General features: G+C 38.7%; 1 protein-coding gene across 2 annotated transcripts in view; it reads right to left on the bottom strand.

The window, feature by feature from the left end:
• Positions 1 to 9,305: 9,305 nt before the first annotated feature.
• abcb7 (ATP-binding cassette, sub-family B (MDR/TAP), member 7) overlaps positions 9,306 to 16,163 on the bottom strand; it is a 34,266-nt gene continuing 27,408 nt past the window's right edge. For both annotated transcript variants that reach the window (XM_058397840.1, XM_058397841.1), the window contains exons 14-16: positions 15,282 to 15,385; positions 14,672 to 14,779; positions 9,306 to 10,497 (exon numbers count right to left, since the gene is read on the bottom strand). In XM_058397840.1, the coding sequence (XP_058253823.1) occupies positions 10,276 to 10,497; positions 14,672 to 14,779; positions 15,282 to 15,385 (434 nt within the window). In that variant the 3' untranslated portion in view covers positions 9,306 to 10,275. The remainder of the gene's footprint in view (positions 10,498 to 14,671; positions 14,780 to 15,281; positions 15,386 to 16,163) is intronic.

Below are 16,163 nucleotides of genomic sequence, written 5' to 3'. Positions count from 1 at the left end.
TCCTCTTCGCTCGCTCTCTCTCTCTCTCTCTCTCTCTCTGTATCCCCCCCACCTGCTCTGCTCGCACGCGCACTCGTTAACTCACCGTTCCTTCTTTGCCCCCTTACCCGTGTGGCTCAAGAACAATTACAAATTTAGGTCACAGCAACTGACCAACAACAAGAACCACAACAGTAATAATAATAATAATAATAATAATAATAATAATAGTAACAACAATAATAATAATAATAATAATAATAATAATAATAATTCAGAGGGTGCAGTGGCTTAGTGGGGGGGGGGTTGTGTTGGGGGTTTTCGAGTGCATGTTCTTCCCTGTTTCAAGGGTTTCCTCTGGGTACTCCAGTTTCCTCCTCCAGTTCAGATATATGCACTGTAGGCTGAATAACATCTCTAAATTATCCGTAGCGTGTGGCAATCCGTCTAGGGTGTCAAAGGTACACCGTATCCATGTTTCCAAGTGAAGGCATGGTTGCTGGAGGCAGACAGGAAGGAGGAAATGCTTTGTAGATGAGACGTCAGAGGAGAGTGATTTGGGTTGACTGGAAGGCAACAGTAAGTCAAATAACCACTCTTTCCAATCGTGGTGAGCAGGAAAGCATAGCAGAATGCACATCATCGCAACTTGAAGCAGATACAAGAACAGAAGGCCACATTGGGATTCACGCCTGTGTGTGTAGAACAGAAATCTGAGGCTGCAGTGGACACAGACTTACTCAAACTGGACAGCTGAAGATGGGAGAAACACAGCCACTCTATTATAAATTGATGGAGAAGAGCTCAGGTCTTTATCTTCTGCTCAGGGGTAGCATTACATCTGTCTTAAACTCTGGTAAGACACAAGGTACTTGATAGACGAGTAAAAAAAAAAAAACACAGTAAAAACCTCCATTTTCCAACAATCAATTTCTATCAAACTGGGCATAGCACAGTAAGTCACACTTTTCTGTACTTTCCTTTCTAATCTTCATAAGGGAGCTAGTTTTAATAAGGCTATCAATTTCCAAGACTGCATGGAACGAGTCGTGCTGCCTTGTGGATGAGATTTTAGATTTCCATGTTCAACACCTTGGCCTAGCTATGTGAAATCTACCTAATCAAGCCTGTGCCATTTTTAATAGGACTGCAGTTTTGTTTGCTAATGGCCTTCATTATACAATAATAGTTACTGGCCATTTTCCTTCTCTTAAAATCACTCATATGTTTTCAAATAATGATCTAATTATGTTTATAAATGATATTTTAAAAACACTACTATAGATTATTTTAATATGAGCTCTGACACTGGCACTGAGGGACTAGGGTTCATAACTTTTTCTTCATTTTAATCAACATTAGCATGCTCATAATAGTGGATGCATTTTCTAATTATAACCCAGCCACTAGTCTGGTCCCTGTCTTGTTATGTGTTGCTTTTTGTCTGTGTTTCAGTGTGTACTTGGCTGTAGTGTTTTGGATATTTCATAAAAATAATAGTAATATTTCATAAAAGAAAATGTGATGCTTATATCTGCCCTCTGCACCCATTTATGGTCAATATTTAGGAAATAATTTTACTATCAAATAAAAATATTCACTTTTTTGCATCTAAGCACATGGTTCTTGATCTTTCAATTAGTTTTCATTTTAATTAAATATCATTTTCAGTAACTGCGTTATCCTAGTCAGGGTTGTGGGGAACTCGTGCCTGCAAAGACAAACACACACTCATTTACATCTAGAGGATATTTACAGTCAGCAATCAGCATTTTAGATCGAACCAGGGAACCTGGAGATGTGGCAAAGTAACACTACTCCCTGCAAGATTAATGGCATATTAATGGCATTTAAGTGAATTATCTGATAACTTATCTAAATCCAATCACTTACTCACTTACTTACTTGGAAAAATGTATTAAATGGTGCTATTAAACTAGTGCATTTGGTATTTTGTATGCTTACTGGAATTTTGCTTCAGGTAAATTTCTAGACAATAATGTTTTTGTTTTGTTTTGTTTTGTTTTTTGCAGTTGGTTAGGTACAGGTAGCTTAGTGGTTAGAACATATGCCTCAAGAATTTTGGTCAGAGGTCCAACATTCCTTATCAGTCCAGGGATTTGACCTCATAACCCTTCCAGTCAGCAGCATATACCTTTAACTGGTAAGATTAGATCACTGAAATATAGCTAAAGAATATAACTATATATATTTTTAAAAAAAAATCTTTCCTTCTATTTACTCTTTACTTTTCCACCTCAGACTTAGTCCCTCAAGGCTCTATTGTTGGTCCGCTTTTATTTATGTATAATCTGCTAAACTCTTGTGTATATGTGAAAGTAGCTGTTTATTGCCTTCACTAAATCTATTTCAGGTTTCAATCTTATTACATGTGAGATTTGAAGATAGATTTGAAGAGACTCAGATGTGAAGTGACTTATTGCAAACTTCTAATTTTTTCCTGTGACCCCAGTGACATTTCCACAGTAAGATCAAGTAAAAGGTCAGTTTTATATTTGATAAGATGAATGTGGCCCATGCTTTCTGTAAACCCAGTTTCAAATTTCATGATCGTCATTAAAAAAGTTTTACCTTTTTATTTTTTTTTTTGGGGGGGGGGGACTAGTAAAGGTATTAGAACAGGTCAATCAATTAATGATTGTGATTGAATTAGTAACTGATAACAATAATAAATGATAGATTTAGTGACCATATTACAGCTCCAGAACTATTGGCACCCCTTTTTCAATTGATCACGCATTAATAAGACATGAAATTTATAAGCGTACGGTGGACCTTAGCGATGTTAAGATTGCACTACACTTCTGTTTGCTATGCCCGTTGTATTGCATTTGCTATTGACTTCACCTTACAGCGATGGGTGATGAAAAGAGCTTTAGCTTCATGTGAATATTCATATCTGTTTTGACCAGAAGCGCTGAGACTTTACACATGCATTACCCACATGGATTTACCCTCCTACACAGAGCAGTGGGAATAACTGCATCTTCTTACAGGTTACAATGAATATTCATCTTGCAAATGCAAACACACACACACACGCACAAGCATGCGTATTTGCACAGACTCTTTGATGCTTCACTGTATTACCCATTAACAACAGCTGTTGAGCTTCTCTGACCCCAGGCACATAAATGAATTGTCTTAAAGCTCATTTACATAATCATTCCAAAGTGTATTGATGCTACCAAATAGTGTACTACCAATAACTCAATCTTAAGGGTAATTTCTGCCTTAATTTGATCTTTTGCCAATGATATCTTTTGGGGTTACATATCACTTCAGTCAGACCTACCTATTTAAGCTTTTAATCCTATTTTTTTTAAGTAAGAGTTTCTTGGTTTCTATGGAGACAATTGATTAAGTGACATCCAGCATTTAGAGGTATAACACAATGCTTTAACTATATCTGTATCTCTTTAGTGCTGAAAATAGCTGGATCTTTATCTGCATGAATATTATGCTTACCTTACTACCTTGGCCTGGGGAGAAAAAAGAAAACCTCAGAGCTGTTGGGAATAAGTCATTTTTTCATTCTCAGTGATGCTCAGTTCGCATCACTTCTACATGTCCCTCTGCTGCCCTGTGGAACTTTCTTGCAAGCTTTCTATCTCATGTGACTGAACAAATTCGAGAACTATCTTTCATCATCTTTAATGTCACCAAATAATATTTGATCTGCTTTACTTCAGTCTTTAGGATTGTTATATTCCAGAATGGTCAGAAAACTTTACTGGACATGCGATCAGAAGGCGGAAAGCTGTGGCGAGGTAAAAAGGTTTATTTCAGAATGTCGCAAAACATGCACAATGAAATGCTATTTATTTTTAAGTTAATTAAATGTTTATTCGAGACTCTGTGCAGCTCTGTGCACATCTCTGGAATGAAGCTGCAGCTCGATCAATAACAGTGCTTGACTTTTGTGAATTTTGGGCCAGTTTGTAGAGACCTATAGAGGAATAATTTTAGAGGCGGTATTTTAGGTTGGAATACTGCAGCATGCCACTGATCCTAAACAAAATCGTTCACCTCCCATTCATAAGTGAGTATCGTCATGCTCTCGCATCGTTGTTTTTCACGCTTGTAGCGAGTACGACGTATGAAACTATTAAACTATTCAACTATGAAAATAAAAAGCTCCCACGACTTGTGTGTTTATTTTCTGTGGTATTAGAATCTTCATGCAAACCTCTAGTTTCAATGAGATGCCCTGTAAACCTTTCTGGCAAGCTTCCCTTAAAAAAAGAAGAAAAAAAAAGAAAAGCAAAGCAAAAAACCAGAATACTGCACCTACTGTTTGTATTTGTATTTGTGATTTTAGATTCATCATTTGTTCATTACTATACTGCATTCCTTAATAGAAGGATCAGAGGTCAGTGGCGTATCGGTTATGAGAAGGCAGACATGCCATTTTTATCATGTGGAGAGAGAATTGCTCTGACTGGGTATCGAGTGTATATTCAGCTTGTCAAAAGCCAACATGAGTCACACTGAGCCTGGTTCAGGCTGTATGCAGTGACAGAGGAGGATATGAGGATAAACACTGAATACAGCATGGAATACAGCTGCATATACTGTTTCTTAGCAAAGGATCGTTTTTGCTTCCAGTGACAGTTTCGGTATTTGATTTTTAGGGAATGTTTCTCATTTAAATGTCTGTACAGAACTGTTTAAAGAATAACATGGGGAAAAAAGGGATTTTTAAAAAAAAAAAGTATTGAATCTTACATAAAATAACATTTGCAGCAGCTTCTGGAAATTACCTGAATGTTAATATATTATTATTATTATTATTATTATTATTATTATTATTATTATTATTATTATTATTATTATATTAGTCTAAAGGTGATAAAAAATTAAAACAATATTTTATTTCTTGCTTTGTGCACAGCATGATTGTGTGTAAGAACAAATAAAAAATTGGTGTGGCTGGACATAAGAACTGCCCAAACCTCATCTATCCAGTTTAAAGAATTTTTACAAGACTTAATCACAACTAAAGGATGAAACCTAATCACATATCCACTGAATATGACCAGCCATGCTTTACAGATAACCACATCAAAGGTTGCGTTTGCATCAGTGGTAGATCTCCCACTGCCCTGGCTCGTCCTACATCCCTCCAAAACCCCCACCACCACACACAAATACACTCACACTTGGCCTTATTAGTGCCTTTTGTGTGATTTCCTGCCTACGTTGAAACATTATCCCGGGAAACAGTGAAAAGAAAAGTCCTCATTATGTTCTGAACTCTTGAATCTATGCAGGCGCAGATCTTGTTGGACACGGACATCTGTGGCTGGTACAGTTCATTTACCCTTCTGTCCAAAACAAAAAAAAAACAGCTAAAGTTGCACATTTTGCCTTGCAGAAATGATTCTCTCCGTACCGAGTCCACTGGGAAACAGCCACAGTGAGAAGAGAAATATCTCGTTTTTAATATCTAATATATAGAAAAAACAAATAAATAAAAACAAACAGGTGATTCCCAAGCATTTTGCCTAGCTCACTTAGAATTGAGAATATTTACTGAATAAATGTCTCCTGGTTTAATAAAGTGAAGTCCCACATTTCATGTGATTTACCAAAAAACTTCAATCAGACATTTAAAGCACTAGTGGCTGGTTAATAGGTGGGTGGCACATGCTCCATGTGCTTATCATGTTTATCCACACCTCTGAAGCTAGAGGTTCGAGTCCTACCTCTGCACTGTGTGTGTTCTCCCAGTCCAAAGACGAGTGTTGTAGGATCATTGGCATCTCTAAATTGACTGGAATGTGTGTGAGAGATTGTGCCCTGCCATTGGTTAGCACCCTGTCCAAAGTGCCCTGAGACCCTGGAATAGACTACAGGTTCCCAGTCACCCTGTGTAGAATAAGCAGTACAGAAAATTCATAGATGGATTATTATTATTATTATTATTATTATTATTATTATTATTATTATTATTATTATAGGAGAAATCTGAAGACTAAAACAAGGTCAAGACCACTTCGTCATATAATTTTCTGGATTAAAATATAATCACACTGGCACAGTTACTACCTCTACAGTATGATGACTCAGTTCATTTATTGAGTTGAATGGCAGACAGTCTGTAAATACAGAGAGTTTAAACGTTAGGTTAGTCTGGAATGAAACCTAAGTTTGGACTTGCTTTATAATAATGGTAATAACATACCAAGAGTCATTACTGTAAGTAATGTTTAAGCTGCTTGACCAGAAAATAGTAGTTTAATGTTAATGAGCATAGCTGAGTCCTCCATGGCCTTTGTCAATTCTCAGTATTCAAACAATGGGAGTGTAAATAAGTTTAACCCGTCCCTCTATGCCATTCTCTAAATGCAGTGCCTTCCATGAATATTCAGCCCTCATTACCATTTCTACATTTGTACTTTTCATTAATTATCTGATTAATTAACTGCATGTCATGAATTATGTGTCAAGGTCATCTCAGTATAAACAAACATTATCCCAGAAGATCTTAGAGTTTGTATCACAAACAGTATCATGAAGACCAACAGAGCTATCAGAACAGGTTTAGGACAAAGTTCTATCCCAAACATCCCACAAGGTGCCATTAAATCTGTTAATTTAAAAATAGAAAGAATATGGCACAACCTAAACCGGTCATAACCAGGCTCTCCATCAAATGGAAGTGGAGCTGGGGTTCATACTTGTCACAGGACAACCACAAAGCTGCAGTGAAACATCTGGCAGGTTTATTCAAATCAATTGCTTTGAGTACAGCTGTTGCATACACATTTGCGTTTTGTTTATTCTTTGCTACACTTAACTGACCATAAGTGTGTGAAACTGAGTGTGTGTGATTGTGGACTGTGATGGGTTACCTTGTTTCCTTGTGCCCCCGGGATAGGTTTCAGCCTCCCTGTGACCAAGTGTAGGATACGAAGTACAGAATCCTGTGACCTACTTAAATCTACTATGTTACATTTAAAGAACTAAGAAATAAAAAAATAATCCAAAGCTTGCTGACTCATAGTATCTGCTTTATTCTCATCAGCTATGTGGTGGATCCAGTGTCTATCCTGGGACATATCAATCCAGCACACTCATTTACACATTGTGGCAATTTATCTTAGCCAATCCACCTACCTGGATGTTTTTGGGAGGTGGAAGATAACCAGTGGAAAGTGGCATGTACATGGGAACAAAACTTTAGAAAGATAGTCACCTAATGCCAGGATTGGACCCAGGATCTGAGAATCGGCAGCAAGATTCAGCAACGGTCTGCATCCAGTCTGGATCCAGATGTGCAAAGCTGATTGTAATGTATCTCAGAAGACTTGCAGCTGTAAATTCAGCCAAAGGTGGTTCTATTAAAAAAACCAAATACTTATAAAACCAAGAAATGTCAGATTTATTGTTTAATTACCCTTTGTGTCACAATAAAAATATTTTGCACACTAAAAAAGCATATTACACATACTTCGTAAATCCAATGATACAAAGTCAAATTAAACCATTTCAATCTCAGATTTTCACTGTAAAACATAGAGAGGTCCAATTGCAGGAATACTTATGCAAGATACAGTAGATCCTAAGAGGTATTTATATGTTTAAAAACAACAGCACAATAAACAGATGATTTCAAATGCATTTATAGGATCCTAGCAATTCAGCATATGGCTGAAAGATAGCATGTAACACACCATATGTGAACATCTAATAGTGTATAGTAGCAGAAAGATGAGAGCAGGTATGCCCTTCAGGAAAAAAAGAGCTTGGTTTAAAACAAAGCAGCCTTGTGCTATTGCTGCTTGAATGACAGGACAGGGAGTAAAGCTACTCAAGCAGTAGTGGCATGAGTGAGAGTGAGAGTGAGCAAGCTTGACGAAACAGGAATCTGTCTCTTATCTTTGGAATGTACATTTGTGAGAATAAAAATGCATGGTATGGTACTTTCATTGATTGATAGTTCATTAAAGGGTCCTAAATATTTGAACCTGTTACCTCCCATCCCATGTAGTGTGGTCAGAAGGCATTAGGTGTGCAAACAAAGCCATTCAAAAATGTTAAACACTTTCTATTTTGAAATCAAAAATTCTGTATTAGTGTGTTCATTTTGAAGTGGATTTCTAATTTAGGTTCATTTTACAAGGTAAGCGGTGAGCTACCATCATGATATGGACAGTACGTTCATCTCTAGTCTCTTCATTGTTTTGTGTGCACTGTATGGCTAAAAATGGAAACCTGACACAGCCATGTGCTTTATGAACATTCCATTTGAGATTATTTTGCCTTCTATAACTTGCATTCTTCAGGGAAGGCTTTCCACTAGATTTTGGAACGTGACTGTGGGGATCTGCTCATTTAGCCAGAAGAGCATTAGTGAATTTCAAGCACTGATGGTTCATCCCAGAGGTGTTCAGTGGGGTTGAGATCAGGAAACTCAAGTTCCTCCAGTCCAAACCATTACTTTGTAGGCGTGCTTTTTGCACAGGGGCGTTGTCATGCTAGAATATGTTTGGGCCCCTTAGTTCCAGTGAAGGGAAATCTTAAAACTACAGCATATAGAGACTTTTTTTTTGCAATTGTTTGCTTCCAACATTGTAGCAAGAGAGTTTGTCATATCTGGATGTGATGATCAGATGTCCACAGTGTGTATTTTGGTAAGAACAGGTCTCTGCAGGTGCTATTTTTTATGGGTACTTGCACCCTGAAAACTGATGCCTGTGGCTATATCAGTATGTGATTTTTTGAGTTCAGTGGCATTTCATTTTAGCTACTTGGACAATTGTCAATTATTTTATCACTGGCTGTTAAGGTGGGCTAAATTGCTAAAACTGTAAATGGCTAAAACTGTTCATTTCCTATTGACTAATAATGCAGCATTTTTCTCCCAAAAATGGCTTCTGGCAATTTATCACAAGCAGAAAGATGGCAAAATAATCCAGTGTGTTTCATGTTTCTTTAGTTGCACCAAATTAAAATTAAGGTCTAATTGAACGGCAAGATAAGTGTTAGTCCAGCTATCACATTTCATCCCAAAACATCTGCGAAGAGGTTTGGTTTCCAAATGCAGTTTCTAGTCCCACCATTTCATCCTTCGTGGAATCCAATCGCGTTCACTGCAGTATCTCTGCTCCATAAACATATGCATTCCTGAACATGTGCTCAATTAGATTTAGCCATGAACATCTGGTCTAATATTATCTTCCTACACACAAGCCAACAGCTTCCAAATTAGACCTCCAACAACATTCAGACATCAATCATAAACTGGAGTGACACATTTATCATAGCAAAACAATTAGTGCAAACACACTGTGCTGAAATTGACGTAATTATTTGGGTTTTTATTTCCAACACTTCAGTCGCCTTTGCTCCTGGTGTTTATGGACCAGGAACGCAATGCCTCGACGGGACAATGTTTTTTCACTTCTTAAATTAGCACATCATATTTTTTAAACATTACGGTGTATTTTAACACTTCTGAGTGTCTTTCAATGAGGAGAAATCACTAGGCACTACTATAAATGCCCCCATCCAGAAAGCTGAATTAGAGTTAAATTACATATTTATTGCTTTTTGACAATATTTCCAGTCAATCTATCCACAAACTGGGCTGATGGGAAAAAGAAACAGTGCTAAACAAGTAGTCATTATGCTGAATAGTGCTCACGACGAGCAAATCAAGGCTAGGGTCAAATACTGCGTGAAAATCATTATACCCCTTAAATAGCCTATCAAATTTCATGAAATTTCCTTTCACGTTGATATTTGTGAACATCCATTAATATTTGTGGCATAAATGAAGGTTGGTTCAAACATCTGATATAACAAGAACCCAAATTTTATATTGAGAAGGACAAATATAAAATGTTCCTGTTACTTCCAGTGAATATTTCACTTACAAAATAGCCATCAGAGTCACGTGTGCAGCTGTACAAATGTGATTCTTCTCTCATGTACAAACCCATTGCATGTTCTGTTCATATATTTACACATCCATGATAAAAAGCTTTTTCCACATGGAAAACAGAAAATGTTTTAAAAGTTCAAACACGTATATAATGTGCTAAGTGAAGGGCATGTATTGTGCACGTGAAAAAGACTACAGAATACCACGGCAAGCCAGGAGACCTGCTGAAGCTACAGAGCTGAACAACGCTGCTGAGTTCTGAGTAAACTCAGGCACGTGATCAGAGAAAGTCTGTCATAGGTATGACTGTATGTGCACACACGCTCTCACTAAGTCTGACTCCACAAAAAAAACCACAACCTGTGTGTACATGTGTGTGTGTTTCAGCAGGAGCAGTTGCCGCAGCCCTTGACGCTGTTGAGGATCTCCTCCTGCAGCTTCCTGCGCTCCTCCTCCTTCTGTGAGATTCTCTCGGCTGAAGCCGGCTGCATCTTGTCTCCGTTGTTGTTTAGCACTTTGCTGTTCTGTGTGTGCCACAGCTCGGCATACAGGCTGCCTGGCGTGCTCAGGAGTGTGTGGTGATCGCCTTGCTCTGCCACCTTACCCTGCAGCATCATGGGAAATGAGAGATAACAGAGGTGAGACGGGGAGGGTGAGAGGAGAGAGAGAGAGAGAGAGAGAGAGAAGTGCACGGCGGAAATAAGTGGAGGGACAGAATAGATGAGGTGAGAAACAGGGAGAGTTGACGGAAGGCATGATAGATAGCAGAGGGTGAGAGAAGAGAGGGCACAGGAGGAGGCAAAAGAGAGAAATAAGGGGGGAGGGCTTAAGACAAAGACAGAAGGAGGTATTAGAACAGAAGAGGTGAGAAAGGAGGAAATTGAAGAGGGGGCATGAGCTCATACAAGACAGAGAGAAGAATCAGATAGAAGGCAGTGATGAGTGGGGGTGGGTTAAGAGGGTGCATGAAAGAGAAGTACAGGCAAGAGGAGAGAGAGAGAGAGACTCACAATTAAACTTCCACAGAGCAGTCGAGGTTAATGACAATTTACAGTATCTATTTTTGCCACAACTGTCGTGACAGTAGCCTCCTCTTCGGCGATCTAGAGCTCTCTGTTCCTCATACTGTTCTGTGCAGTAAGTAAACAAAAGCTGTGCATGCTCTCGCTCCCTCTCTCTCTCTCTCTCTCTCTCTCTCTCTCTCACACACACACACACACACACACACACACACACACACACACACACACACACAAAATCTGGCAGTTCAGACAGGCTTTGCCTTGGGAGTGCTTGAAGAGCCTGTATGAGTGTATTACAGTGTTGCTCGGCCGAGCATTATCGACTGTCTTAAATGGATGTGATTCTGAAGCAAATGAGAGCACTGAGATGAGGGGCAATGGCAGATGAGCCAAAGAAAGAGGGCGGATGAGAGAAAGAAGACACAGACCGCGAAAACATGTAACGGCCCTGAGCAGGCTCACACAGGCTGTGTGTGGGCGCGCTCGCGGCACCAGGTCCTAAAAGATTGCCAGCAACAACAACAACAAAAAAAAGAGAAAATCAAAAAAATATATATATTAAAAAATATTAAATTAGTTCCTACAATGACAGCTGAATATGTCTGAAACTACTTACTTACAGACATACCCACTAATGTGCTGGCTGTATTTTAGACACAAGCAATTTTGAGATCCGTCCTTTCAAGAAACGATTTACAGCAAACCATCTCCTGCAGCGCGCAGTGTCAAGACGATCTGTGACCTCCAGAAGGCATGAGGCACAACCTCTGACCTTTGTCTCGATGCTTCCCCCATTCCTGAGGCTGAAAGGTCTCCACCCTTGAGAGATGCATGGAGGTGTTGAAGCTAGAGCCAAGCATGAAGCACTACCACTCATTATTTTAATGAGCTCCAGCAACCCCCATCCTCCCTCTCCTCCTCTCCCGAGCACCACTGATGCTGCCGAACATCTCGTCCATGTGTGTGCGTAGTCATTACGCCCTAAATTACACAAGTCGGAAAAATTTCTATTTACATTACATTTTCACATCAAGAAAACTCTCTTGCCTTTTACCACGGTGTATTAAAATCAAGATTTCTCAACTTCTTGTTGAGAAACACGGTCTGTCCACCATTCAGCTTCATCATACGATTTCACTGTACACGTGACGTATGTTTTCCTGCAATTGCTGAAATTGCTCAGATGGAACGGTAGAGTGACAGATATTGTTCATGTTCTCAGTGAGCTTTCAATTTACACCACAGCCACAGACATTACTCTTTTCTGATGGCATCATTTTCTTATTTTTACGTCTAAAAAACATCAGGTTAATGGTATCTATCCTTCTAACAGCTTACTTTTTAACCATGCTGGCTAGTAACCATGACGACGAACATAAATAACGGTTTAGGCTAGGCCAACTGTTATAATTGTAACAATAGCCTGTGGATGTGGGGGGTAGCAGGTAATTTATAGAAAATAAAATAGTATTTCAGATCATCCTTCCATCCATTTTCTGAACCATGGATCCTACACAGGGTCACTGGGAACCTGGAGCCTATCCCAGCGGACTCCCTGGATAGGGTGCCAACCTTTCATAGGCACGCACACACACACACACACACACACACTACAGACAATTTAGAGATGCCAATCCGCCTACAACACATGTCTTTGGACTGGGGGAGGAAATCAGAGCACCTAGAAAAAACAAAGCATCAGGCAATCTCTACACACACAGGACGGAGATGGGAATCAAACCTTATACCCCGGAGCAAATGTGCTAACCACTCAGCCATCAAGCCCCTCATATGTCATTATATATGGGCAAAAAAAATAATAAAAAATCTGCCATTTACATTTATGGCATTTGGCAGACACCCTTATCCAGAGTGACTTACATTTATCTCATTTTTACAACTGAGTAATCGATGGTTAAGGGCCTTGGTTAAGGGCCTTGCTCAAGGGCCCAAAAGGGGCAGACTGGTGGTCCTGGGATTCACTCTCACAACCTACTGATTAGCAATCCAACAATTTAACCACTGAGCTCCCACTTCCCTGTATGCAAGTAACATTCAATTATTTTTAGGAGTCTCTAGAGTCAGATGTTTATAAAAGGTACTAAAAAAATTTTGTTATGCTTTATGCTATGTAAGGGAAAGTCGAAGAAATACATTTTAAAATAAATTGTTGGCAAACTGCTGTAGTATCAGAAGAAAAAACCTATTGTTGCGTGATCCTCAATGGCTGGACCACACTTCAGATGCGAGCCAGGAAGAGTGGACTCGACCAAGCACTTGAAAAATTCAGGTAGAAGTGAATGCATGAAAAAAATCAGCTGTAGTTCAGCAAACTTTATTTTTTTTTAGATTAATCTGCTTGGTTTCTGCAGCAGATCCTTTGCTGTGGTTTATTCAATCACATGCTTTTATGTAAGCTATTTAAGTGAAGGCAGCTCATCAGAACAGAGAGAGCTGGAGAAGTCAGAAAGGGACTTTACCCTCGCTTGTAAATGATGATGAAAGCAGAATGTTTGGAGATGAATGAACAGAAAAGTACCTATTCAAAGGAGCCAAGTCTCATCTCTTTAGAGTAGAGGAATGGTGTCAGGACAACAAGTCGCAGTTTGTGCACTTTAATACAGGCTCAGAAATCATTACTACAATGATTTACTCATCTTAAACATCACTATGGTTTCCCAGGGCCTATCTTACAATATAAGTCTATGAAAGTGTGTCCTGATAAAAGGAGTTGTCTCTTGACATTAAAATAGTGTAGACCAAAAACAGTCAAGAGTGTGTTTATAAGTTGCTTGACGTTTTTAAGAAAATAACTCTATGTAACTCTATAAAAAGAACCCATTGCAGCTGAACCGACTCCATTATGTTTCTGACGATAATAATAGTAATGACAGACACATCATTAGACTTAAAGCACCCAAAAATAACCGATAATAAGGAATGAAAGCTACTAAAGGATGTTCCGTAAATTAACTGCCATGCCAGCCATTTTAGCTCTTTCCTCCACTAACGGAGAATGACACTAGTGATCATGTTTTGTATGTGATGTGGTTTCCACAGCTCCGCGGCTAAACTCTTGGTCAGAGAAAATGGCCTTATTTCCACGAGTGCACTAATAAATCAGTACTGCTTATGAAAAGGTAAAAAGCCTTTCGTTTTTTTTTGAGGTCGGCTTTGGAGGACAGAGCACATGCGTTTCACAGACCTCCTCTCTATCGCACACAGGCCCAGCTTCTGATTACCAGCATCATGCTCAAGGCCACTTCGCCCCGAACACTGCTTTCTTACGGTGACTAGGAAAATGCGCACAACAGAAACACTTTCTTGTCATATTAATCATTTCTTTTAATGAGCTGGTTAAACTGAAATGATAGCATTTAGGGGGTAGATGTTACGTCTCAAAACCGATCCATCAGTCTTCTTTGGATTTAACGTTTGTTTTCAATAATCCTTGGAAATAACAAGATTTGAGTCATTCTCAGGCGCTACTGCAATATTTTAAATCAAGTTTAGAACTATTACAAAATAAAATTGGGTGAAATAAACGATCAGCATTTAAGGGTTTTGTAACCAGAAAGTTTTCCTCCAGCCACCAGAGAATGGTCCTCGACCCTGAAATGCTCATCTCTATGACTCACTTTCGATGGACGTAGTTAATTCAGCAAAATGAATAAACAGACTGTGTGTGTGTGTGTGTGAGAAACAACTCCTATTTGCGAAGCAAACAGAACTTAATTACTCCTACATGTGATCGTACCTGATTCAGCACAATAATCTCGTCCGCATCCACAATGGTGGACAGCCGGTGGGCAATGAAGACAGATGTTCTGTTGGTTACCATTTCTTTCATGGAGCTCAGAATGTTCTAGAAATCCACAAGGTAAAATTCAATCAATTTCAAAACATTCAAATGAACCTCCACCCACCCGCACTACGGAGTTTCTACGAGAGCCTTCCTGTTCATCTGCAACAATATGATTGACAGAATTTATATGAGGACTTCCTTGTGACATGACACATGAAGGGGAAAAAAAAATAGCTAAATAAAAGTGAAAGCCTTCAAAAGCAAACATCGCCTGTGTCTGTAATAACTTATAAAGCCTCATCCTTATGAAGGGAAAAAAAAAAAAAAAACACTGAGCTTCCTTCTTGAATGTAAATATGAAAAATGTTCAACTACACTGAGAGAAAATTATCTATGCTCTATTGAAGTTCATTGTCTGCTGCACTTTTAACAAATAAATAGCTGTACGCCAATAAGAGCTATTTCGCTAAAATATCACACTGAAATCTTAGTCGTCTAATTTATTTAGAGACACTTTCATTTTGTATATATGTATTATAATACATATTTCCAAAAGAGCTACCTCTTCCGTAATGGAATCGAGGGAGGAAGTTGCCTCGTCGTAGAGCAGGATAGGAGGATTCTTCAGGATCGCCCTGCCGATGGCCACACGCTGTTTTTCTCCACCTATCAGCAGCCAGAAAGGTGTGAGCTCATTAATGAAGGCATTATGTAATACATCGTTATACATATTTATGCCGATACACACGCACTTCTTAGCCGAGGGCCCGATTGACGCTATTCACATTTAAGTGTGCTAATTATTATCGACAGCTGTAATTACTGCTGACATGCAGCTTTTATTTCAGGCAGTAAAATGCCCTGACCTTGAATAATTGTGTATGCGAGTGCTTTGGTCACTGCACTTTGCATGCGTCATCACAGTGTTTCTCATTAATATTGTATTAGATTTTTTTGTACTAGGCAATTGTATTAGAAAGAGTATTTTGCTTTATAATGAGAGCAGCTGTCTCAATTAAGCTCAAAAGCTGAAAGCTCTATTAGCACAGGACCTAGCGAGGGACCTTACATAACGAATAATCTGCCAAATGCTGGAATTCTTTAAATAATTTAAAAGATCGTCAATATGCGTTGCATGCTATATTTATCCAATCGTGGTTGTTGACACCACAAATATGCAAATAAGAACATTAACCCACACATCTGATTATGACTAGCCAGGATTAATTGTTAACCCCGGGTACAGTATGAGCAGTGTGAAAACGTGAAACAAGATAACCCAGGATTTTGTTTACACAGAGTTCACAATGACTCATTAAACCATTTTAACATAAATGTATGAAATAGTTTGTATCTTACAGTAAAGAATAGAGATAGTGAATGTTACAAATACTACCATTGGTTTATTAAGTTAAACCATATGGACTTGATAAATGTAATAATG

The sequence above is a fragment of the Hemibagrus wyckioides genome, linkage group LG08 (assembly GCF_019097595.1).
Source record: "Hemibagrus wyckioides isolate EC202008001 linkage group LG08, SWU_Hwy_1.0, whole genome shotgun sequence".
In the NCBI taxonomy this organism is placed as follows: domain Eukaryota; kingdom Metazoa; phylum Chordata; class Actinopteri; order Siluriformes; family Bagridae; genus Hemibagrus; species Hemibagrus wyckioides.
The sequence above is the reverse complement of the archived record's forward strand: the minus strand, read 5'-3'. Positions and strand labels throughout refer to the sequence as shown.